The sequence below is a fragment of the Dipteris shenzhenensis genome, chromosome 30 (assembly GCF_047967505.1).
Source record: "Dipteris shenzhenensis isolate YYH24624 ecotype China chromosome 30, Dip_SZ_1.0, whole genome shotgun sequence".
Taxonomy (NCBI): domain Eukaryota; kingdom Viridiplantae; phylum Streptophyta; class Polypodiopsida; order Gleicheniales; family Dipteridaceae; genus Dipteris; species Dipteris shenzhenensis.
The window spans coordinates 45,991,401-46,018,053 of NC_141625.1; the positions used below are offsets into that span (position 1 = coordinate 45,991,401).

A 26,653-nucleotide genomic window follows, 5' to 3' on the forward strand; every position below is an offset into this window, starting at 1 on the left:
AATTTTTGTATGCTATTAGAAAATTTTATAGACTATGGAACCACGTGTGAATTTTACTATTTTTTTGAAATTTCTTGAAAATCGCCTTGAGATGCATGCTACCTAGATGCACAAATGTCCATAGAGCTTGTAGAAGGCTGTACATGCAAGCATTTTTGCTTTGAAATGCATGCCAAGGGTTTCAAACACCATTCTCGGTTGTGTGAAGTTGCCTCGAGTTGTCTGCTGATTGAATACGCAGCTGCCTTGTTGTGTTTGCTCGCGTGCCTTCTTCTTGTATTGGCTTTGCAGGTTTACAAGCGCTTGTGCTTGATATGGGACTGATCCAGGAGGGCGCCTTTCACACCGCTTGAAGAGAAACGAGGTTAAATCCTTATGCCATGCCACAATATGGTCCTAGAACCCATAAGCTAGAAGATCCTAGATACTATGTTTGTTGAGCAGGGGCATTCTAGCCTCTATCCCTTTTTGAGTGGTTTTATCTGTGAACAAATGGGTAAATGCCAAATGGTGATCATGCAATGGTTAATGGTTGTGATATATGCTTTGTGAGCTGTAAATAAGTGCTGAAGTGATTAAAGGTTTAGTTCCACTGCCCTTTGAGTGATTAGAGGCCGATTTCATTGGTTCCATTGCCGGGATACCACACACTCTTTCTCAAGAGGTGGGCCTCGGTAGTTTGGTGGAAGGATATCTTTGCTGCACTTTTTGACAGCTGAATATTACAACCATAAACATGGTGAGTACCCATGAGCAAGAGAGCTCCACAACTCCTCAAAGGAGAAGGCAGGAAAGCCTTAATGATCCAGCTAGTGTACAGCTGCAGGGAGCACAACAAATGCCTTTTGAGTAGGCCACACATGAAGCTACAACTGAGCTCAACGGTGATACTAGTTCTAGCAGTGAGTCAGATGATGCTACTATGTTGAATGCACAGCTTGCAAGTGTAGTGACTGCTTTGACTCAGCTGGCTCAAAATTTGGCTCAGATTGTGCAAACAAATGCCAAGAAGAAGAAATCAAGAAAGCACAAGCACGGAAAGAGTGAGCACACACATGCATCAGCTTCTCATGGTGGACCGCACACTCATGCATCAGTTTCCCATGAGGGACAGCCATAAAAAATGACTCAGAAAGTGACTTCCAAGAGAGAGGAATCACCCAAAAGAGCACTTGAGAAAGAGGTACAAAAAGTACAGCCAATGCAACAATATGAGCAGCCAGCACAAGGCCTTGGTTTGGGTACTTCTACTCCTCAAAATAATAATGTGCAGTCCATAAATGTGGCTCAACCACCTCAGCCATATTTGAGGCAGCAACCTGAATATTTTGGTACAGATTCTATCTTTGATGCTATGTTGATTTCACCGCCAATTGGGCATAGAAAACAAGCCATGTATGACAATGTGGGAATGCAGCCAGGCATGCAAGCCACAACATATGCTGCCATGCCTAATGTTCAGCCAAGCATGGCTCTCCCTAGTGAAGGGAATGCTGCAAATAAGACATATAATGGAGTATAGGACAGGTACAAAGCCCTCACATTCCTTCAACAGTTTGATGCTGCATTTCTTGGGGGTTTGTTTACAGAAGCATCCAAGATGAGGAAGATCGCCACATTTTTGAAAGGCAATGCACTTAAGTGGTACACCAACCTTATGCTTCATGGAGATGCACCTGCTACTTGGCTGGAATTTAAGCAAGTGTTCTCTTCTACTTGGCTTACTCCAACTTTTGAAGTTGAAGTACTTTCACACTGGCATGACTTGTCATACAAACTTTGCAAGAATCTTGATGATTACACCCAGAGGTTTTGGGATGTTTTGCTGCCATTGAGCTCTTACAGGCATGTTTCTTTGAAAGAGCAAATAGAGAGGTACTGTTGTGGATTGCCTAGTGAGCTACGTGATTCTTGCATCAAAACCAAGGTGGGTTCTATGACTCAATTAATTGAGAATGCAAGGACAGCATGTGCATGGATGGAGGAGAAGAATTTGGGCTTTAGGGACAGCAAGAAAGAAGACAACAAACGGGCTGCCAAACACCAAGATAAGGACATCAAATCTGAAAATAAAAATTATGGCAAACGACCGTTTCAAAAGGAAGGAAAAGCCCAATTCAAAGCTGGTCAAAGGCGTGGACAGCCTAATAAACAGCCCCGTACCAAGTTATCTGATGAAGAGAAAAAGTCACTTTTGGAGCAAAACAAATGTTTTATATGCAAAGGAGAGGGACACCGCTCTTATGATTGCCCATCCAAGAAAAGAGATAGGTCAGATGATGATAAGAATGGTGATAAACAGGCTGATCGGAAGGGCAAAAGGCCTAAACCTTCCGCAGGACACATGATGTGATTGGGAGTTTGCTACATGCACATGATGAAGAGGAAACGAAAAAGACTGAGATGTGCAGAGCATGGGGAAAAATTAGAAATCAGAATTGTTTGTTTTTCTTTGATTCTGGGGCAAAGGCGAATTTCATAACTCCTAATATGGCAGGAAGGCTTGGCATCAAGCCTGAGGAAATGGGGCCATCCAGCATGTGTGATATGGCCAACCTTGAACTCAACACACCTGTCACTCCTATCATTGGCAAGTTGAGGATGCATATCCAGGGATATCAGGATGTAGAGGACTTCTACATTATTGCCAGAGTGTGATGCTTTGCTTGGGATGCCTTGGATGTACAGGGTGGGGGCTGATGTGCAGATGAGAAACAAGAAGGTTTCTTTAACTCATAGAGGCAAAAATCATGTACTTGATGTAAAGTTGAAAGGGGAGTCCATCCCTGTAGTTTCAGCTTCTTGTATTTCCAATGTAATAAAGCGTCATATTTCAGCGTACTTGATTTTTGTCAAAGAGGACAACCAACCAGTTCAAGAAGGCTCTACTCTTTCTGCTTTAGATAGAGAAAGGGTTGCTTTTATTTCAGATTTTCAGGATTGTTTCTCAGATGCACTTCCTCAAGAATTACCTCCCAAGAGGCACGAGGATCATCAAATTGATATAATTCCAGGAAGCTCACTGCCTAATATACCTCGCTATCGTGTCAGTAAGGCACAACAGGAAGAGATAATGTCACAAGTGAAGGAACTCTCGGAAAAGGAATTAAGACAGCCAAGTAATTCTCCCTACTGTTCCCCTGTGTTGCTTGTGCAAAAGAAGGATGGCAGTTGGAGAATGTGTATTGATTATAGGGCTTTGAATAAAGTCACAATTAAGAACCGTTTTCCAATTCCACGCATTGATGATATATTGGATCGGTTGGAAGGTTCCTCAATGTTCAGTCGTATTGACCTTAAAAGTGGATATCATCAGATAAGGATACAGCTTGAAGATGTCTACAAGACTGCCTTCCGCACTTCATTTGGCTTATATGAGTTCCTTGTGATGCCTTTTGGTTTGACTAATGCACATTCCACTTTCAATAGAATGATGGACAGAATTTTTTGGACACACAGAAAGTTTGTGGGCACTTTCTTCGATGACATCATTGTGTTCTTTAAAAATGAGTAGGAGCACAGGAAACATCTCACTATTGTGTTTCAAGAGTTGAAAAGACACAAGCTATTAATAAACACCAAGAAAAGTGAGTTCTTTATACATGAGATTCATTTTCTCGGTCATATAGTGTCAAAGGATGGATTCAAGTTGGATCTTGCAAAAGTTGAGGCCATAGGGAGTTGGCCAATTTTGAAAAATCTGCATGAAGTCAGAAGCTTTCTTGGGTTGTGTTCATACTATCGAAGGTTTATAAAGTGCTTTACAAAAGAAAGCTGTACTGTTTCGGTGGGGACCAAAGGAAAATGCAGCTTTTGAAGAGCTGAAGCAAAAGTTGTGTTCTGAACCCGTTATTATCTTGCCAGATCTTGCAAAACCCTTTGCTATAACTTGTGATGCATGTGGGAACAACAGAGGAGGCACTTTGATGCAGGATGGCAGAGTGGTTGCATATGAGAGTAGAGTTCTCAAAGATGCTGAATTGTAGTGATACATGCTTTGACCACATGGAAACATTACCTTCTTGGAGCTGATTTTTATGTGCAGACAGATCATCAGTCACTTAGATATTTTCTCACGCAGGGAAAATTATTTGAAAAGCACATGAGATGGGCTAACTTCCTCTCAATGTTTCATTTTCAAATTGTACATGTGCCGGGTAACAAAAATGTCGTGGCTGATGCACTTTCCAGGAAAACCACAGCCTGAAGCAGTCTCCAAGAAACCCAGTGTTTCAGCAGTGAGCATTGCTTACAACAATGTGTTAGATGTGATGAAAGATCAATATGTTAATGATGCTGATTTTTCAACTATTTATGATCAGCTTTCTGATGGTCAAAGGCATGATCACTATATGTTGAAAGAGGGTTTCATTTTGATGCATGGACGACTCTGTGTCACTGATCAGATGCAACAGAAAGTCATAATGGAAAGTCATGCTCCTCCATATGCAGGATGTAGGGGAATTACAGCAACAATTACAGCAGTGGAGCAATACTTTTATTGGCCATCTTTGAGGAAAGATGTGGAAGAATATGTGAGAACATGCATGGTTTGTCAGAAAGTAAAGTTTGACAGGCAGAAGGCACCTGGGTTGTTACACCCTTTGCCGATTCCGGATAGACCATGGCAAAGCATAGCTATGGATTTTGTGTTTGATCTTCCACGTACTCCTACTGGACATGATGGATTGTGGACAATAATTTTTAGGTTTAGCAAACAAGCCCACTTTGTGTCAGTAAGAAAGAAAATTACAGCAGATCAAATGGCTAAATTGTTTCTACAGCATGTCTTCAAGTATCATGGGATGCTTGAATCCATAATCAGTGATAGAGATCCGAGGATGACCAGCCTCTTTTGGAGAGGGCTGTTTGAAAATATGGGCACTACGCTGAATTTTTCGTCATCTTTTCACCCTCAGTCTGATGGACAATCGGAGCAGGAAAACTCTACCATCTTGGATATGTTTAAATGCTATGTCTCAGACCACAAAAGCAAATGGGAGCATTATTTGCCTTTGCTGGAATATGCTTACAATAATACGGTACACACATCCACAGGTAAAGCACCTTTTGAAATAGTGGAAGGTGCCAGGAAGATACCTCCCATTTTGCATACAAAAGAGAAAATCTTCGAAGCTGATCGTTTTGTGGAAAGCCTTAAAGAGGTTTACAAGAAGATCAAATATGCCTTGCAAAGAAGTCAGGACAAGCAGAAAAGAGCAGCAGATAAGCACCGCAGGGAATTGGTAATTCACAGAAGGTGATTGGGTTTTGCTGCGTTTTTAGAAGGCAAGGCTGAAAAATAAGAAAGGCAAGGAAAGGTTGTACACAAAGCTGAACATGCGTTACTATGGTCCTTTTCAGGTTTCTGAAAAGATAAACGAGGTAGCTTACAGGCTGAAGTTGCCTCCGCATTGGAAGATACATAATGCCTTTCATATGAGCTTATTAAAGCAATATAATGGAGATATTACTGAGGATTTACCTGATGAGGTGCAGCCTGAAGTGGAAGAACAAGATGAACTTCTGGTCCAGAGCAGATTCTGGCACACAGAGATAGAAAGCTCAAGGGTAAAGTTATCCGTCACTACTTGGTAAAATTTCAAAATTACCCATCACTTGATGCGAAATGGATGGAGGAAGGTGAACTGGCAGATTCACATGGGATATTGTAGCTATACCTTAATGCTTTCCAATTAGAGCCGACTGTGGTCCATGCTCCTACAGGTAGTTCAGTAGAGTGAGCGTCTGGAGCATTACCTGGTGTTTGAGAGGGGGTAGCACCTCCACTCCCTCAGTACAGACGGGCTCATCGTGATTTCATGAGGTCGCTTGATGACACTATATGTTTCATCCGAGATACTGAGCTGACAGTATTTCTATTGTGAGACTTCATGATATTGATGCATCTTGACTATTGATCGACTATAGTCTCTGTATACTATAGCTGCGGCTTTCTTGTATACTCTTTTATGCTATATTTCATGCTCGCTCCTGTGTTTTGGGACAGCAAACTGTGGTTTGCTGTTTCAAGAGAGGGGTATGTCACGGGGGCGTGAAATTCTAAGTACTTTAATGTACTACAAGACCGTGACAACTTTGGTTTTAAAAGTCCAAGCATGGGCTTAATAATGTGTAATTAAACGCGGCATGGTGCCTAGCACATAAGCGTAATTAATCCCTAGGCCCAAAGGCATTCCAAGGAATTAAAAGAGTGGTTGTTGGGAAATGATGATGTGGCATTTTTAATAGGCCCCCTAGAGGGCCATGTACCTTTAGTGGCCCCCCTAGAGTTCCAGGTGGCTCTAGTGCCTTCTACATGCTCCTTTGCCATTCGTGGACCTTCCTGGGCCTTCTAAACTTCACATGTGTGGTTTTCTCTCTCATCTTCTCCCTTTGTTGAGATTTTGGACTGGTTTTTCAGCCTCCTTAAGCTGAATTCCGTTTTTCTTCATAACTCCTCACCTATTTGGATTCCTCGACTTCCGTTTGGCCCGATGGCTTCCCCTCTGCCTCCCCTTCGTAGTGATATGCTTTTCCCTCCGTGCGTTTGGTAGGATGGGCAGAGCTGAGCACTTCTTTTGCTGGTTGAATTTGCAAAAGTGGCTTTTTCTGGACCTTTTTGTTTCTACCGCCTCCTGGGCCTCTCCTCTTACAAAGCTACAGCTTTCTGTTGAATTTCGAGTAGACCCACACGCTGGTTGACTGGGTTTTCTCAGTTTTGGAGGACTTTCCGGCGATGAACTTCTCCAAAACCTTCTCAATGCATTCCTCTCTGAAGCACGCTTCTTTTGAGCCCAAGAACTCCCATTTCTTCGCAACAGAAGTGCTTCTTTTTGCATTTTTCAGTGGAATTCTTGCTGGCGCTCTTGTAAATGCTCTTTCTTCATGCCTTTGCACTCCTCTTTGGCTGAGAATGCAATTGGGCATTGGCTACTATGTCCTCTTGGCGATTGAGGACTTGGTTCGAGTTTTCAGGGCTTGGTGAGTTGTGATTTGCTGCTGCAATTTCTTTTTGCCATAAGCTATTGGTTGGCCTCGTGTGCCGTCTCTTTCTTGGCTCACAGGTGCGCAGGCAGTGCTACATGAGTCATTCTTTGGTTGGGTACTTTGCTGATTTTATTTTGGAGCTTTGAAAAGCTTTGTGAATGCCTTCTGGAAACCACTCAAAGAGAGTGCAGCTGGGATGCAGTGTGATTGCATCTGGACAGCCAATGGAATTGCACTCGGAAAAGAGAATGCCTTTGGGTTGAGTCTATGGGTTAAGTGCACTTATGTGATGGTGTTCTATGCTTGAAAGCCTTGCGAAGGCTTAGTGAATTGGGGCTGCGTGCTTAGTTGCAAGGAAGGTCTCCCAGATGCAACTTGTAATCATTTCACTGTGAAATATAAAGAAATACTAAAAGGGGTGCCACGGTGTTTGGGGCTGATCGGGTGCACTTGTCTATGTTTGTTGAGCAGGGGCATTCTAGCCTCCATCCCTTTTTCAATGGTTTTGTTTGTGAACAAATGGGTAAATGCCAAATGGTGATCATGCAATGGTTAATGGTTGTGATATATGCTTTGTGAGCTGTAAATAAGTGGTGAAGTGATTAAAGGTTTAGTTCCACTGCCCTCTGAGTGATTAGAGGCCAGTTTTAACTCTAGACATTGGCTACACAGGATGATGCCGCTGTCATGAAAATTGAAAATTAACAATGTGTGCAAATTCTTGGATAACATGCAATAGAAGCTATGAACAAAACAATCAAAAGAAACTAGGAAGAGCGACTCAACATGGGGTCCAATTTGCCTCCTTTAGATGGTGGCTCTTGCTTCCCATCTAAGTATTTATAATCTTTCATTGAAAAGAAAAAGAGCCATTAGTACTGCATCAAAAAGCATTCCTTGTCCACAATTAGAGGAATTACTAAACATAGCTCCACGGGCTTCAAATATTTGAAGGCTTAATCTGCCCTCATCCAAAATTAATGTGCCCAAGACTTGATTATACACTATTTTACAATATTGACCCATGGCCTTAATCAGCCATTCAGTGTTTCTCTCAATCCAAATTGTCTTCGCCATCTCCATTCCTCGCTATCCAACTCATCATCTATACTCAAGCCGGCAATTGTATTTGCAACCCAAGCAAAATACATGTTATGAAAATTCTATTTCTTACATCACTTGGTAGTGTGAATGGTGTATTGTGTATTTGATGTTTGTATATCAAAGCTATTGTGTTCAGACTAGTTGGTTTGATGATTCATCAATTGATTGTTACTAGTAACCTTAGTTGTGTATTTGAATATATGAGTGAACGAGTATAAGTAAAGATGTGGAGACTCTCTAGGATATCCATCACGTATCATCATTGAGAAGGTCAAAAAGTATCTTTAAGAGATCTTAAAATTTCATGAATTATCCAAATTAGGACTTATAAGAGACTATTATTATTTTGATCTTGTCCCAATAGAAATTGATATACTACATCAACTCATTGTCCATGTTAATTTGGTACACATTCAAGCATTGTTATTGTCGAATTCCTCAACATCTATACGGTCCCATAGTAGACATTGAGAGAAGTAGCAAGTATAGTGCTTAATTATTTTAGTCTTGATTATAATGTGAGTAGCAATAATTGTCATATATTACTCGGTGGCTAGCAAAAGAATATAGATATATCATTGTCTAGTCGCTCAAGGTTTACGATTTCTCCAATCACAAACTTAATCCTTTGGTATCTAGTAATGATCCCGTATGTATTTTCTTCTGCAGCTAGAAAATATATACAAGACATTATCTTGCAAGATATTCTTCAGTCTTCATATATGCAAAGTGACAAAGAAGTTTTTCAAATTTACATTCTTGTCTAATGTTCATGTCTCCCCCTCTTGCTTAGCAAGAGCGTCATTATGTGATTCAAGTCAATCATATGGTTTCCTTTTCTTCATTTTCTCCACTTCATTCGAATTCATTGAAGCATACTATATGTACCAAGCAATATCATGTAAAACAAGTTGAAATTGTCTACTTAGACTAACTATGAGTACATACGATCCTTTAATTGTTACACAATAATTATTTCTTCTTAAGAGTATGACTTGTATAATCACACATACATTACAATATTGATTTAATGTTGTATATAGCATGAATATTTTTGCCTTGCTTACGAAATTCTTTTGTGGTGCAAGCATGCATCTTAGATGTTTAACCAATCTCATATTATCAAATTCAATCATTCCTACAGTTTCTAAAAGCAATCTCTAGCTTTTACACACTAGGGCTATCCATGAAATACATTTTTACAGCTTTGATTTAGCTATTTGTCATAACTAGACTTCATTATGTATGTATTTCCAAAGTACCCTGTGTTTGATAACCAAATATAATAGAAAAGATTATAACCAAGGAGGGCATTATAAAAGATTTAGATGCTCCTTGGGGAGAGACTAAAATGAAAATGTTTAGACTTCACAAGCAGTTGTAGCTTGAATGAAGAGATTTTGGACTACCTTTTGATTAGCCTTCTCCTTTAGTGCTAGCCTTCATCATGGCTGAGTCTGCCCTTCACCTCCAGAGTGCTGACAGAAACTCAGTACGAAGACTTTGTATAAATGGATGCTCAAGTATGTGTGGGTGTGTGGATTTGTATGTGTGAGAGCATATTTTTATACTATGGTCTACACCCACTGTTGGGCACTGATGACGTCAGTGGGGATGTCATAGTAGCTAGTCTTTGCTATGCATGATGGAGTTTATGGTTTTCAACCTTGTGAGTGACTATCATGAGATTGAAACTGCACTATGTTGTGTTTTTAGAGGATGACTTTGGGAATGTTCCTGGATTCATCTAGGTATAGGGCATTATCCCAACATTCAACTTATATATGTAAGTCTTGTGATTTAAGCGTAATGATAGCATGTCCTCTGAGGGTCGGATATTAGCTGCTCCATCATCATCATCAACCTTCCATTCAATGCTTGGCATGCCTGCTTTGACATATGTGCTAAATTCTCAGTTAAAGAGTCCTTCTCTTTGTACCAGCCTTCAAGGAGTCCTCCTACTTTGATCTCAATCTTCAGTGCGTTGTCACATCTGGCCTTGTGTTCCTTGATCTCTTCCTGGATCAATGTTACTTGCCTTTGTATCAACCTCCACAGTCACGTTTGTACTTCAGTGTGAACAAGATCTTTAAATGTAGGGACTAGTTGTGGCATAGGGGGAGAAACCTTGTAAACTTTCACTACCTCATCAATGATTGCCTGCTTGCTGGGCCCTTCAAGAACCTGAAGGTTCACTGTCAGAACTGCCAACTGCATCTTTAACTCTCTCACTCTTGCTGTAAAAAATAAATATGTTCGTGTGTTCCAATGATGCATTGATAGAGTCCTCTTCGGTAGGATGTCTGAGCATACCGAGAGGGTGTCCTAGCTGCAGCTGTAGAATATCGGATTCTGCTGTTTGGAGTTCTTGGAGTGGAGGGGGATTTTGACGGGGGTTTCAAGAAAAGGTTAGGCCAATTGTTTGCAGCCATGTTCATTCCCCAGCAATCCTGCTTTGAAAAGGAAAACTTTGTTTCTTGTCTGCATGCTCTAATTCTCTATATCCGTTTAATCATGCCATGGAGTTACCTTAAAGAGCTGCAATGAACAGATTCTTAAAACTAGAGGTGTTCTACTTTATAAGCAGTCTTTTCTTCCTTTGTTTGTAATTAACCCTGTGCCTGGTATGTCTGGCAGACTATCTATGAGCTTTTGAAAAGCAAGCCTGAGCAGGAGAGGAGGCTTCTTTGTGCACTTGTAAACAAAGTATGACTAGTCGAATTCCGCCCTATGTTGCCATCTGAAAAGCAAGTGTGCAATTTCACAAATGTTCTGCTACAGTTTTTTATTTCAGTGGCTGCAATGACGTGTATCAGGAGTTTCAAAGATATATGAAAGAAGTGGTTTTTTGTGAGTGTGAAGAGCTCTATGTTGAGTAACAAAATAAGAGCATATGTGATGCATTAATATTCAAAGCAGATATATTCAAATCAGCTCGAGACTTTGCCTTTGAAAAACCCTCTTGACATAGTGCAGCTTGGAGACCCAGAGAGGAAAGTGGCTTCAAATGCTGGCTATTATCTTTCTTGCCTTTTAACTGCACATCCAAATATGAAGGTATAGACATTGCAAGGACGTGGCTCTTTGGATTCTGAATCTTGGGAAGTTGAGATAAATAGGTTTTAAATTTGTGCTAGGTTATTCGAAGCATATGATTTAGTTAAATTGTTCATGGTTTCAACTGTGTTTCAGATGGTGGTTGTTGAGGAGGTGGATTCGTTTCTTTTTCGTCCTCATCTGGGGTTGCGTTCAAGATATCAAGCTGTATATAGCTTTCCTTTTTACAACACTTCATGGCTCACTGCAGTCTACTATGGCTTCTGCTTCTGAATATTTGTTTTGCGTGTTCTGCCAATTGGATCCAAAAACTGCCCTTTTTTAATTTTCTGGTTGCAGTTGTGATGTTCTCTAAGATTGTAAAGTGCAAATAGATGTTTTGTGGTTTGTCTTTTTTAATTTGTTGAGCCACTCAACCATGAGCTCATTCTTTGGCTTTCTTTTGCATAAAAATATATGGTATTGATTCATTTATATTGGCTCTAGTTCATGTTAAAATGAAGGTCACGAACACAAATGATTGCTGATGCTTATTTACTTGTTAAAGAACTCATTCTTTCCATTATCTATGAAGAAATCCTGGTTCTTAATGGAACTCTACACATGCAAGGATAGGTTTGGACTCAAAAGTCTCCTTACAAAGAATGGATTTTGGCATAGCCTTTAGCTACCATGACTAGCCACCAATGAGTGAAAGATACCTCAGGAGCTAGAAAAAATGAATCTGAACAGTGAGTGATGGCCTATGGGGGATCATCATTGTGCATCAGTTCCCCTTTTAATATTCAGGCTATCTTGATATCTCTGGATTTGCAGAACCTGTCCCATGAAAGTGCCTTTGTTGGAATGCTGGCCCGATTTTCGCAAGTCCAGCAACATATAATCTCTACTTGGCCTTCTTGCACATTGTGTCTGCCAATTATCACCTCTAATTTGGCTAGACGACGATCTGATGCATTGACTATTTGTGTGACCACCTTTTATTGGTCATAGAGAGTTTCATGGACTTTGTTCTCACTTATCATGTAGTGAGGGCCATGGCCATTGATGTCTGAGCTTGTCTGTTTATTTAATCAAGAATAATCTAGTTTTGTGATTGGAAATGGTGAAACATACATGAGGTCATGGTTGGATGTGAATTCCTTTTTCATATTCAAAGGAAGGTGCTCATAGATACAATGAGATTTTAAATGGTCATTTTCTTATGCAGGTGGTGTTTTTGAATCAAACTGTGCTAAGCGGTAGAGGAGATGGACCAAAGCTTGCTAAGCGGTTGATTGATATCTACTTTTCACTTTTTAAGGTGTCCTTAATCCCGATGCTTCCCCATTTGATGCATTGATTTCCTTCTTATGAAAATGTTACAAATAAGGTCTGACGATCAAATGCTTATATGATATACACAAGTCACCTTGTGTCATCTGCTATAGCAATGTTGCTTGTGGTTTTATTTGGGGATGTGTAACTGCTCAGTGTCAAAGTGTTCCACACTCTTATTGGTTTAACGTTGCATGGGCCAGGCAGAAAGGGATCTATCTATATTGAGAAGTGCCTTCTTGTGTGTATCTGAATCAGAGACCTTGAGAGTATCAATTATTGGGAGTGCATTCCTTCCTTCTATGCTCTTTGACTGATATATATTGCAAAATGAGCAGGTGTAGCAGCCAGTCACTGTTTCAGAAGTGACATTTTCCGAAGGGAAGTGGGTTGCTGCAGAATAAAAGCCTTGAGAGTCTTCTGGACAGAGACTGAGGGTGTCCCTAGGGGTCCTTCAAAATGATATGGGTACAAAGGGGCCACAGTAGTTTGTGGTGTATGAGCTTTTAACTTTCAATATCACACAAAAATCCATAGAAAATCAAAATGTACATTGGTGACACATGTTCCCAATGTGCATATTGTCGGAGAATGGAATCATGGATCATGCATCATACTAGTAGCCATACATATAAATATGCAAAATACATTGCAGCCTGGGGTGTCTAGCCCTCAATACAAAATAGGCAAAACTCAAGATTCGAGAGCCACGAACTTGATATATAGAAAAAGAGAGATTCAAGCTATCAGCCCTAAAGGTTTGAAGGTGGCTTAGTGATAAAGGCCTCCCCTTTCTCTTCTTGAGCCTTATCATCATGGTTGTAGGCCTCATCATCATCCTCATGCTTATCAGCATCGTCTCGTACATCACTGTCATCAGACCAAATTTCAATATATGGTTCAAGAGCGGGCTCTGTTCTAAACTTATTAAGCAAATCTGAATTTGCATTAACAAAATATAGGACCATTTGCCTTCTAAACCCCACGTGCCTTCCTCTTTTTGGATGCAATGTTTCCAAAATTGCTCCACAAGCACCCAACATGTGAAGAGCTAGCACCCTAGCTGAGTATGTGAAAGGCCAATCTCTACAACAATAAAGCATCTGCCACCAACTAGCCAAGGAAATCTTAAACGTGTCATCCCAATTCAAAAAGAAACGGTTTCAGCCTCAGAAGCTGAGAAAGAAAGAAAGAAAGAAACTCTTTTAACATCCATGGGAGACCAACATCTCTATAGGACAACAAAAATCCATCTAGTACATCTGCTTAGGGAGGGCAAGGAGTCCAAAAAAGAAACTCCAGTTATTTAGAGTTCCTACATGATAGTCTAAAAACATAATCAGCCATACATTAGTTTAAGACTGAGAGTCTTTCAGTTTGGGTTTAAACTCTTTAATGATTGATATGCCTTCACGGTATACTGCCCATTTTCCATCCTGCCTACCAGCCTTGACCTTGGCTAATTCCATTGCCTTATTCTTCAATTGAGCTCATGTGAGTTCCTCCACTATCCATATCTTGGTCCCTTTTACCGTATAGGATTGTCGAAGAAGCTTGACCCATAGGTCTCGTGAGTTTAGCGTAATAATAGCATGGCCTTTGGAGAGAAAACCAGAACCAGAGGCCCTATAAGGAAAGTGCTTGCTTAACGCTTGATCAGATCGAGACCTTTCGGACGGACGGGATATGTTTCCGATGCGAAAAAGAAGAGCATGTGGCTGCCAAGTGCCCTGAAAGGCATTCGTGCCCGAGGAAGTAGAAAAGACCACAGGGACCGCCGAGGCCTATGGTGAGAGGTATCCCAGATGTTTTGGGAAGAATGGCCGATCTAGAGGCTAGAGAACTGTGCCTCTCCTAAGGCAAAGTGAGAGACCAGAATGCATTGATTCTTTTGTACCTAGGGGCTACAAACAATTTTATTTTCAAGGAATTGGCTCTGAGACTTAGGATCAAGACAGAGGAGCTCAAAAGGTGTTAGCTGCAAATCAGATGTTCCAAGAAAACTCAGTTCTTGTAACTCCTATTATTGTGAAACTTCACATTCATGTGCAGAACTATGTGGACCATGATGAATTTTTCATTTCACGCTTGAAGCATCATGATATGATGCTTGGGATTCCCTAGTTTTAGAGGAAGGAGGAGCAGCTTATGATGACTCAAAGAGAGCCGATTTTTTATCATTGGGGAAAGATGCATCGGATTGTTGCAAAGAACAAAGGGGGAACCATTCCCGTTGTATCTGATCATTCCATTGCTAAGTTAATGAAATCTGCAATTTTTGCATGTGTGGTTTCTGTTAAGGAAGTACAGAATTATATGTATGCTGAATTGAGTTCCACATATAGAAATAATTTTCAGTTTCTTGAAATTTTCAGAGATTGCTTTTCGGATACTCTTCCAGGTGAGCTGCCTCTGAAAGACCGGAGGATCATACTATTGATCTTATTCCGGGGAGTGCACCACCCAACCAACCTCCTTACAGGGTAAGTGGATTGTGAAGGGAGGAAATAATGACTCAAGTGTAGGATCTTCTATCAAAAGCGGTGAGTTCAGCCCAGCCCATCACTGGCACTTTCTTTGATGATATCATTGTGTTCTCTAAATCAATTGATGAGCACAGGAAGCATGTAGCCAGAGTTTTCCAAGAACTTCTCAACCATAAGCATAGTGGTAAGAAAAGTGATTTTTTCCTGGACAAGATTCATTATCTTGGTCATATCGTCTCTAAGGATGATGTGCAGATGGATCTCGCAAAGATCCAAGCTATACAGGAATGGCTTGAGCTAAACACCGTACATGAAGTATACAGTTTTCTACGGTTATGTTCTTATTACAGGCGGTTTATTTGACGTTTTGTTGATATTGCAGCGCCACTCCATGCTTTGACCAAGAAAAATAGTGTTTTCACATGGGGGAAATGTCAAAAAACAGCCTTCAATACTCTTAACGAGAAGTAAACCACCAAGCCCATTCTTGTCATTCCCGATTTGTATTAACCGTTTGATGTAGACTGTGATGCATGTGGGGATTGTATTAGAGCTGCTCTACATGAGGAGGGGCATGTGGTGGCCTACAAAAGTAGGAGGTTGCGGGATGCTGAAAATCATTTGCAAATTTATGAAAAAGAATTGTTGGCTGGTATTCATGCTCGACCATCTGGAAACATTATCTTTTAGGGGCTGATTTCACGGTCAAGACTGACCATCAAAGGCTTAAGTAGTTTTTCGACCCAAACCAAGCTTTCTTAACTTGTTCGTATATCAATATAAAGACATTTATTTAGTTCTTGCTTATTTTGAAGTGAAAAAATAAAATAAAATTTTTGGGTATATTTGAAGTGAAAAATTATAATTAAAATTAAGATATTTTTATATTGTATTTTGTAAAAATGATATTTTTATACATATATAAATAAAAAGTTGTTTATTTATTTACTTAAAACTATTCCAAACCTTGTGGGAACTTTTATGGCTGCTGACCATAGGGATGCAAGGAGATGAGGTGGTGCAAAATACTAGTCAAAGTGAGATTTTTTTCATGTTCTTGTATATTTCCATATGATTTGATGATGTGCCACATGACGTTGTATTTCCGTTCTGAGTCCATGTTCCGCCAACTTGAAAGGTTTACCATTTTTGCAGCAGACGTTCTTGTTCCATAGTAAGTATGAACCACGGTCGTATGGGCATGACCTCCATGGGCTTCTAGGTAGAATAGGTAGGAGCTGTTCCTCAAGCAGTGGCTAACCCCTCTGATCCTTAGCCCTCCATTGAGTCCAAGGTCTCATTGTCCTTCGGATTCTTGTACCCTCTCCCTTAATCCATCTTGAGTGACTTGCCTGATCCAATGCTGAAGAAGACCAAGTAAGGTTGGCCACGGTCTTCATGCAAGAAGAAACTGAGAGGGATTCTAGTCCTAGAGAATTGATAAAATCAGCATGGAGGGTATGTGGCATTTGGGTCCAATCGCCATGCCTTGCGAGATGTTGCATGACTCTCTTTTTTACTGCTCCTAGCCTTTCTCAAGTGGGATCGCAGCTCTCCTTGGGCTGTTGAGGGAGCCGATGCCAGGAATCCACAGATCTAGCCGGACCACTACGCCACTTTGCCATACCCAATCAATGTTGTGCCTAGCCAATGTACTTGTGCTACCTAGCATACAACTTGAATGTCTGGGGTGGCAGATTAGGGGCTGCCACTCAAACTCGTCTCTATCCTAGGGGAACCCCAAATCAGGCTGCTTGAGAGATGCCTCCATACTCTCATCAGGCTCCTCATCAATGGCAATCCCTCCTTTGTGAGAGAGGCCTTTGGGAAGATCCACCAATGAGATTGCTGCCGCTGTCATAAAGCTACCTTCAAAATGGAAGAATAATACATACAAGACAAGTGGCATGCGGGATACGAGTTAACTCTCAAGATCAAGAGCTTGAAGGTGGCCAATGGAAGGTTATCAACCCGGGAGAGAATCTGCAGGGCATACACAAGGGCATTAGTGGAGGACAATGCCCATGTATTGTTTCAGTGCAAAACTACGACTGTATTTAAAGATATTGACCTTTATAATTTCTAGCCCCATACTGTTTATAACCTTTATAAACCTGTTGGCAGATATATTTTGGAGATTTAGAAGCCTAGAGAGGAATCAATGGAAATATTAAACCACAGCCACAAAGAGGATGTAGGACGTGAGTTCATCATGAATAATTGCAGTAGCTAATAAGATTCTGACCTTCGACAGATGTAGAAAATTTTAATTCAATTTTGCTCTGTGCATAGCTTGGATTTCTGAAATCAATCACAGCAGCATGTGAACTTTACAGATGTAAAATTAAGCAAATATGGATGCTTCAATGCTGAATGATGTGATGATGGCCATTCCATGTCCTTACAGGTCATAACAGCTGGTGAGTCGAAAGATGGAAATAAGGGAGAGGGCAAACAAGGCTCCAGAGATCATGAACATCGTAATGAAGAGGATGCTGATACCGATACTGCTGTTGAAATCGATTCCCGTGTATTATCTGCACTGCTAACTGTGAGGCACATCTTCCATGCCCATTTATAGGTTTAGATGTTCCTTGTCCTCATCTCCTTGAGAAGGGGTAGAAGGATGGAATTAATTACAGAAATTTTGTCTAAACTGATATTAATATCATGTTCTAATGATAGGTCAGGCTATCAGCAGCAAAGACTTTGGTTTGCAACATTGCACTTACAATAGAGCTCTGTACAGGGTGTGAACAGGGCTTTCCCATTTGTGGCTGCTGATGATGTTGACATCGTGATTGAAGAACACACTCCTGTCCTCTTCCGTTTGGTACGTTTCCTTACATCACAGATTGTAAAATTCAGGGAAGGCACGTAAGTTTTTAACCATTAAATCTGCAAACTTTTCTGGACATACATGATGAATTAAAGATCTGAGGTACATTTAGAGTTGTGGCTTCATCAGAGTTTCTCTATTTGTGATTATGTGGATGTTGTGCCACCTCGAAGTTTAACATCTAGGCAGTCCTAGAGCCAAGATAACCTGAAAGTAAAAGACCCGTGTCTCATACACGCATTGATGTGGGCGGAGGATGTCGACCTGCAAATCGTCTTGCCAGGAGCTTCTCCAGTCAGCGATTTCTTCTGCACAGGACATAGGCACTGCCATTTAATTCTCTGCTGCTCCCGGTTAGCTGTGCGCAGCACTTCAAGAGCCTCCTGCAATCACGTCTCTCTGCTTCTCCCAATTTCTTGCTCCACGACCTCTTTACCACAGATTTGCCACCCTGTTTTTGCTTTCCTTGCTGCAGCCTGCTGCGTGTGGGTGTGTGGGTTTGTGTCTGTTGGCTGCCAAGGGTATGCATTTCTAGCTCGGGTCTGTATACGTTCTCTTCTGCTCCCTGTTAACCTGTTTCTCGCTGCCCTATACTGCCTCTTTGCCTCGGGGTTTACTGCTCTTTTTTTCATATTTCAGGGTTTGATTTCACCTTTCATTCCTCATCCTGCCTTGCTGTTATATACTGCTGCTTTTATGGGCCATGTATCTCTGCAACTCTCTGAGTTGATAGGCCTCTTTTGTCTTGCTGTACATCACTTTGGGTGTTAGTCCCATACTTCAGCTTCAGGGGCTCTCGTTTTCCCAGATGGCGGATCCTCAGTTTGATAAAACTTATATAGAAGAAAGCATACTTAAAAATTAAAATAATGTGCGAAAGCCACAAGAGTGAGGAGCTCCTGCGAACGCCCCCCCCTCCCCCGCTCCCGTCTACCCCCCCCTCGCGCTGCGCGGCCCCTCCCCTCCCCCTCCTCCCTCACCGTCGCCTCCCGCTGCGGCCCTCCGTCCCCCTCTCCTCCCTCTCCGCCCGCCGTCCCCCCCCGCGCTCCGCTCCTCCCCTCTCCGCTCTCCGTTCCCTCCCCGCCCTGCTTCTCCCCTCTCCGCTCTCCGTTCCCTCCCCGCCCCCCCCCCTCGCGTTGCGCTACCCCCCCCCCCCGCCCCCTCCTTCTCCCCCCCTGCTGCGGCGCAACGCTGCCCCCCCCCTTCCTCCTCGCCTCACCTCCCCGCCCCCTCTCGTGCGGCGCTGCCACGCCCCCTCCTTTTCCCTCCTCCTCTGCCCCTCCCTGCGCTGCGCTGCCCCGCCCCCTCTCTCCTCCTTCCTTCCCTCCGCCACCCGCTCCCTCTTCACCACCTCTCCCCCCCCGCTTCCTCGTACCTCTCCATCCCTCCCTCTTCCCTCCCGCGCCTCCGTACCACTCCCCCCCTCCTTCGTCTCTGCCGTTTCCTTCTCTTTCCCCCGACTTTGGAGCGTTCGCAGTTTGTCGGTGCGGCATGGCGGCCAAGAGCCCGGAACCGGTGGCCCAGATGGACCCTTTCCCTCCATCAGCCTACCGCGTAACACTGACAGAGCACCAGGTCTCCTTGGTGAAGCAGGCCGCCACGGACTTTTCCCAGACATCCGTTTATGGGAGAGTCATTGGCTACTCCCCTTCACGAGCAGACATCAGGGACTGGTTGCAGTCCACCCTCTACCTTGAGGACAACCACATTGAGGAGGTTGCACTCATGGGACGTGGTATCTCCTGGCTCAAGCTCTCCTCAGCACAGGCTGCGAGCGATATGGTCAGACGATCCCCTACTTCTGTGGGTGGGAAGATCATCCTTATGGTCCCATGGTATAGGGGCTTCAGTGTAGCGGACTTCGATGCCCGTTTCCGCATTCCTCGCCATCCAGTTACCCTCATTTTCCCAGGCCTCGCAACCGAGCTTCGCCCGATCATCAAGGACCTGGGGGCGCACTTTGGCTGGCCCATGCAGGATACCTACGTTGATGCGGCGGCAGCCCAAGGGGTGCCACGTGTCAAAGTGGCAGTCCTCGATCCGCAGAGTATCCCCTCGAAGTTTGAGATCGAGACGAACACAGGTGTGGTGACGCAGCGCATTATGGTCACTGGTCGCCCAGATCAGTGTCTAAGATGCCACAGCTTCGGGCACCAGGCGCGCTTCTGCCCTCGCTTCACGAGGACAGAACCTCAGAAGGCCCCCATCCAGGCAACTCAGGATCCCCCCCGCCAGGCATCGACACCCCCTCCCGAAGGGGAAGGCTGGACTGAGGTCAAAAGAAAACGGAAAGAAAACAAAGCAGGACCAAAAAAGCCTTTCCATCTACAGCAAGAGCCCCCCCTTGTGGTCACCAATCAGCAACAGCCCGGTAAGGGGAAGGAGAAAGGGAAGGAGAAGATCAGCCAGCCTCCCCCTCATCCTTCACCCCGCCCTCCCTCCCCTCCCCCCTCCTCCTCGGTCCCCCGACCTCCACCCCCTCCAGGATCCCCCCTAGCACCGGTGGTTTCCGCTCCCCTCTCTTCCTCGAGCATGATCCAGAGGGAACCTCCCTCTCCGCCTGCGCCACGTGCAGCCCCGAAGCCAGCACAGACCTCCCCCGCGCCTATCCCTCTTGGCCCGGCGGAGGGGAGAGGCCCTTCCCCGCAGAAGGCCAGCACCACTCCAGCTTTTTCGACAGCCAGCACCCCTCTCTCTGGTTCAGACTCCTCATCCTCGTCCCCATACCCAAGGGCTGCTCCTAGAGCTCTACCTTTGGAGTTTTACCGAGCAGGACCTTGGGATTATCTGGATGCAGCGGGTATTGGCTCCTTCCCTGCTTGCCTAGACATTAGCATCTTCTTCCTCCGCAAGGGGGCGGAGGGTAAGGTGTCCGTCCTCGCCCCCCACGATGGTCCTAGCTATTCCTTCACTATCACCAGTGACGGGAATGAGCAATGGACGAATAAAAATGTTTGGGAGACGATTCGAGATCAGTCCCAGGAGCAGGTGCAGGACTGGATCGGTAGTAGAGCAGCGGAGCTTCTTCAGCAGCAGTGGAAGGAGGGTGACGTTCGTCTGAGATGGCGCCACAACACCAAACGATTCCGCCTTTTGGTCATTATTCGGCCGCCTCTGGAGTGGGTCTAGCAGAAGGGCTCCGCCCGTGGAGGACCTCAGAGGTAGCGGGCTTCTACAGTATTTCCCTGGCAGAGGCGTCGAGCTGGTTAGAGAGAGCTTACCACCATGGGACGAAGGGCCTCTCCCCTTTGTTGAAGGTTTTAGAGGATGGGTCCGATGATTCGGCCTCTCCTTCGAAACCCTCACAGAAGCGCCTTCGTTTGCACACTGGACATCCTCCGACCACCTCGACATCGACCGCAAGCAGACGGCTGTTTGTGGCCCATCTCCCCTCTTCATGAGTTTATGCATTATCTCTTGGAACGTCAACGGGTTCCACTGCCCCAGGAAGATGGTGCTCAGACAGGAGCTCCAGCCAGCCTTGGTGGAAAGGGTAGATGTGCTCCTATTGCAGGAACACAAGTTTTCGGCTTCTCAGACCAGTAATTGTGGGAAGGTCCTCACAGGACGCTCCCACACCTACTGGGAACCTTCGATTGGCGAGCAGGGGAGGAGCGGGGGTGTCTGTACCTCCATCGACGCTTCTCTAGTTCAGCATGTGTGTGGTTTTGGCACCCTGATCCCAAGACGTGCGCTTTGGGTGGGCTTGAATATTGAGGGATCCCGTATCGGCATCCTCAATATCTATGCCCCGACCGACCTTAGACGGAGAGCCGCTTTTTGGAGCTCTTTGACAGACTTATTGCTAGAGATGGATTCTTGAATTGTAGGAGGGGACTTCAACAACCTTGAGACCTTAGAGGATCAGCAGGGACGGGGCCCAGAGTTCCTCGGTATAGCTCAGGCGGAGCAGGCAGATTGGGACTCCTTCTTGTTCGCAGTGGGAGGTCGGGACAGCTGGAGGGAGCCTTCCTTTCGCAGATGGACAGGGAGTCTGGACTTCTCTTGGGATTACAGGAGGGAGGGAGGTAGACTTCTGGAGCGGCTGGACCGTTTCTTTGTCAGCGATTGGGCGCTTGGCAGAGGTGGAGAGTCAGGAGTGGTTCCAGGGACGACACTCTCTGACCATGCCCCAGTCATCCTAGTCCTGGACTCAGCCTCTCACTCCTCACCTCCACGCTCATGCCGGATCCCAGACTCCATCTACTCCAGAGCAGCGGTTCGCAGCAGGATAGTGGATCTGTGGGAGCAGGATTGGGACCCCATGGGGGATATGGCAGCACAGGTAGCTCAGGCGCTTGCCGAGTCTAGTCTCATCTGTCAGCAAGAGGCGATTCAGGTCAGGCAGCAGTGGTGGGCGAAGGAGAGGGGTCTCAGACGAGATCTCGCCTCGATTCAGCGGATGCAACAGTCTTCTCCAGGCTCTGAGGAGCTCAGACGGCAGGAGGTTCGAGCCCGAGCCATGCTAGAGGAGATCACCCAGCGACGCTCAGAGTTCTCGTTTCATGCTTCCAAGTCCTTCTGGGCTAGGAAAGGCGACAGGATGTGCAGAGAGTTCTTCAGGACTCATGGCCAGAGGTCAGCAGGGGAACAACTCCGATCTCTTAGAGCGCAGGATGGTAGTGTCAGGACAGATCCAGACGAGGTACGAGACTTGGCGACAGATTTCTACAGATCCCTGTTCCAGCAGGAGCCCCCAGACCCTCGTGGTCGCCTATGCAGGGAGGAGGTATACACCATTGCTCGTGCAGCCTAGCATGAGTGATTCCCTTCTTGTCCCTTTCACCGTGGCAGAGATGCAGGATGCGGTGAGCGCTATTGATGGGCAGAAATGCCCAAGTGAGGATGGCCTCTCTAGAGCTTTCTTCACCACCTTCTGGGAGCAGGTCCACCAGCCCTTGCTCGCAGCCTTCCATCATATCTTCTCCAGCAGACAGATGCCAGAGAGCCTTGCGACAGGCTTGATTTGCCTCATCCCCAAAGGTAGGGACCGTCAGGAGATCAGACAGTGGCGCCCTATCACCCTCCTCCCGACTGCCTACAAAATCCTCGCCAAGATGATCAGTAGCCGCATCCGCCCCCTGCTACACGATTTGATCCATGACACCCAGACTGGTTTTGTCCAAGATCGTAGCATTTTGGACAACATTTTCACTTTCTCAGAGGCGACGGAGTGGGCCCAGCACAGTGGCTAGCACCTTGCCATACTCCTTGACTTTGAGAAGGCGTACGACAGGGTAGACTGGTCCTTCTTGGAAGGTACACTCTCTCGGTTTGGTTTTCCGGACGAGTGGATCAAAGGTATTGCTAGCCTCTACAAGTCGGCCTCCAGCCGGGTTATCATCAGCGGCAGGATGGGGGAGAGATTCACTCTCGAGCGCTCGGTGCGTCAAGGCTGCTCGCTTGCGCCCTACCTCTTCCTATTTTTTGCGGTTGCCATGACCCACTTCCTACGAGCCCGTACCATTGGTCTTCGCGGGATGCGTCTCCCTATTCGAGACGATGCAGAACTTTTGGATTCTGAGTATGCAGACGACACAACCCTATATGTGCAGGATGATATCGAGTCACTAGAGCGAGTGAGACTGTCCTTAGAGGTTTTTTGCCTAGCCGCTGGGACGAAAATCAATTGGCATAAGTTAGTTGGTTTTCTTACGGATCCGAGAGCCAGCTCACAGTGGGGTATTTTCCTGGGGTTTCGTTGGATCCCTAGAGAACAGACGACACGTTACCTAGGATTCCAGGTAGGCCTAGACATCACGCCGGCTCAGCAGTTCCTACCGGTCCTAGCCTCCATACGACGGAAGCTAGCCTTCTGGAGCACGGCTCGGCTATCCTTGGCAGGGAGGGCCCTTGTGGTCAACGAGGTCCTTCTTGCCTCCGCTTGGTATGTGGCCTCTTGCTGGTGTTTCTCGAGATCATGTGTAGCCCAGCTGAGGAGACTGGTGCGGAATCTCCTTTGGTCTGGCTCAGATGGTTCCGGCACCACCAGAGCCCGGGTCGTCTGGCAGACGGTCATTCTCCCCCAGACAGAGGGCGGCCTTGGCATCATAGATCCAGAACTGCAGAGTCAGGCACTACTTGGCAAGTTAGTCATCCGCGGTCTGACCCCAGGAGGGCAGACGTGGAAGCTCTTGCTTCAGCATGGTCTCAACGCATGTATCCCCCAGAGAGGGGGTGATTGGCAGCCATCTATCCGGTGGATCTTCACTTCTGCCCCATTGACTCAGCCCCGTTCTCCCTTCCTCCGTAGCCTCGTCTCGGTCTGGAGGAAGTTGCGACACAGCCTCTCCCAGGTTTCCCCTAGGTGCCGAGAGGAGATAGACAGACAGCCCCTGATTTGGAGCAGCCAGGTGACAGATGATACAGGTCGCCAGCTTGGAGAGAGATCCCATATCCCTTGGGCACTCTGGGCGCGTGGGCTCGCGCGCTCGCTTCGGGTTTGGAGGGACGTCTACAGCCAGCTGAGCCAAGGCGAGCTGGCAGTAGCAGTAGGTACGGCACGTGGGATCCAAGCTCGGCGAGCGGAGATCGATGCTACCATTCCTGTAGGTTGGAGGATTCCCATGGTCACCAGACAGCTCTTCCCAGGAGATGAGAGGTGGCTAGGACAGTTCACACCCCGGGGCATCCCTTTGGTGGTTGCAGGCCTTTTCTCGGACTCCTCGATCCACTTCTTCTCCGTCGCCGATGATAGCCGCCTCCAGTGCAGAGAGGCCGTGATCGACCCCCAGCTTCCCTGGCAGCGCCTTCGCATCATAGGGCTGCAAGGGAAAACGTGGCATATAGACCTCCTGATTATGCAGGACCAGGACTGGAGACTCTGGATATGGGAGGGCCGTTCCTTGACAGAGGTGGAGTGGGACCCAGGGGAGTGGCGCTGGCCACCAGTGGAGACCTTAGAGAACCCTACCCCCTTCTTCTCTTACAGTCCGCGTACTGGTAGGCGTGCTCTTGGGGCTCTCCAACGCGGGCTACCCACACAGGCACATAGCTGGTATGCCCAAGGGATATCTCTGGTCTTTCTTCGCACATTTTGGAAGACTCTTTGGGCAAGATGGCGGCCGAGGAAGATCTCTTACTTTCTTTGGATGGTGGCACACAAGGGGGTACCAGTTGGCAGCTGGCTGAGGCAGATGGGGAAGGAGGGGCACTGCTAGATGTGCTTTCAGGAGTCGTCGTCCCTGAAGCACTGCCTTTGGAGCTGCTCGCATGCGTAGACAGTTTGGAAGGGAGTGATGGGGATCTTAGCGAGGGCTGCACCCGAGCTAGGACCGGTCACTTGGGGAGCCGTTTGCTGGTGCAGCACCGAGATGGGACATCACTTGGCTTATGAGTTCTCTAGGCAGGATCGAGTCTTCTTCATCACGCAGGCCACCTGGGCATACATGGACAGCTTCCCTTGGCATCTGACAGAGACAGATGCAGGAGCGATGACTCGGCACCCAGTTTGGGAGATCATAGGGAGCATTGCAGGCTGGCATATCTGGACTTCCAGATGCGCGCAGACCTTAGGAGATCATGCTTCTTCTGCTACCCAGACCCTAGTAGACATTTGGAGCACGATCGTTCACACGCTCAAGGGTCAGTGGGATCAGATTCAGGGGGAGTCCGGGCAGGGAAGGAAAAGAGACGGCGCTTCCTCCGCGACTGGGACCACCGAGAGCTGTTCTTCCAGCACTCTGCTCAGAGTCTTCAGTGGCATTACTCCCCCCCACCGTGGCTGTTTGTCCACTCTCTGATGATTATGCCCTGAGACGCTTGTAATTAGCATTTTGGCTCCTCGGGCTGTATCCATTTTGTGATTGCAGCCCGCTGGCCTTTAGGCCCTCTTGTACTCTCGTTTTCAAGTAATATAACTAGCACTACTTTTTGCGCAAAAAAATACTTAAAAATTAAAAGCAGAAGCATGCCATGGGTCAGGACGGCCCTGCTCATGTCTCTTATGAGGTGCAACTGGTTCATGAAGTGATGCATGAGGGTTTTGAAGACACCTGCAAAGATTGGAAGGAGCCTGTTCCTACGGTGGGCATCACAGTAGAGGTGTTGATCCAGTAGGGGATATGCCAGAAATGCAGTCATTATCTTTTTCCCAGATAGAATGCTTATGCTGTAGAGTTGGGAAACTGGTTGACGCTCACTTTGGGGGATGCTTTGTTCAAGAAGTGCATTATGCAGGCAGTGTTTTTTTGAAGCCATCATGATAGATGAGCAGCATAAGCAAATGGTTTTGGAGCATTCTCCTCTATGTTATGGACAGTAGATGGTGCATGTTTTGCCCAAGTTTGCTATGCGGGACTATTTATCCCTCATTAGTCATCACTGCTCGGTTTGGGTTGAGGTAGTGGACTTTCCTCAATGCATGGAAAACTTTTGCCAAAAATTGCAACCTCACTAGGCAAGCTGGTATGTCCCTTTAGGCAACATGGTAATTCCATAGATTTTGCATTTTGTGGAACACATCCCTTTAGGCAACATGGTAATTCCATAGATTTTGCAGTCTCCTCTATGTTATGGACAGCAGATGGTGCATGTTTTGCCCAGGTCTGCCATGCGGGACTATTTATCCCTCATTAGTCATCACTGCTTGGTTTGGGTTGAGGTAGTGGACTTTCCTCAATGCTTTTGCCAAAAATTGCAACCTCACTGGGCAAGCTGGTATGTCCCTTTAGGCAACATGGTAATTTCATAGATTTTGTTGCATTTTGTGGAACATGGATGTCCCCACACCAGAATCCTATTCTTTACCATCAATAATGTGGTAACAGGTAGTGCATTCTATAAGCTCAAATGGGGTCTATTTCAAGGTACATGTTTGAATGTATAAAATTTGGCCATATGGCCTCACAATGTCGCCCAG

At 45.6% G+C, this 26,653-nt stretch overlaps 1 protein-coding gene across 2 annotated transcripts in view; it reads left to right on the forward strand.

Annotated features, from left to right (window-relative positions):
- EDA25 (CCAAT-binding factor) overlaps window positions 1–26,653 on the forward strand; it is a 98,397-nt gene that overhangs the window by 43,612 nt on the left and 28,132 nt on the right. For both annotated transcript variants that reach the window (XM_087401423.1, XM_087401424.1), the window contains exons 5-10: window positions 10,732–10,800; window positions 11,071–11,151; window positions 11,287–11,358; window positions 12,362–12,454; window positions 17,362–17,505; window positions 17,704–17,787. In XM_087401423.1, the coding sequence (XP_087257549.1) occupies window positions 10,732–10,800; window positions 11,071–11,151; window positions 11,287–11,358; window positions 12,362–12,454; window positions 17,362–17,505; window positions 17,704–17,787 (543 nt within the window). The remainder of the gene's footprint in view (window positions 1–10,731; window positions 10,801–11,070; window positions 11,152–11,286; window positions 11,359–12,361; window positions 12,455–17,361; window positions 17,506–17,703; window positions 17,788–26,653) is intronic.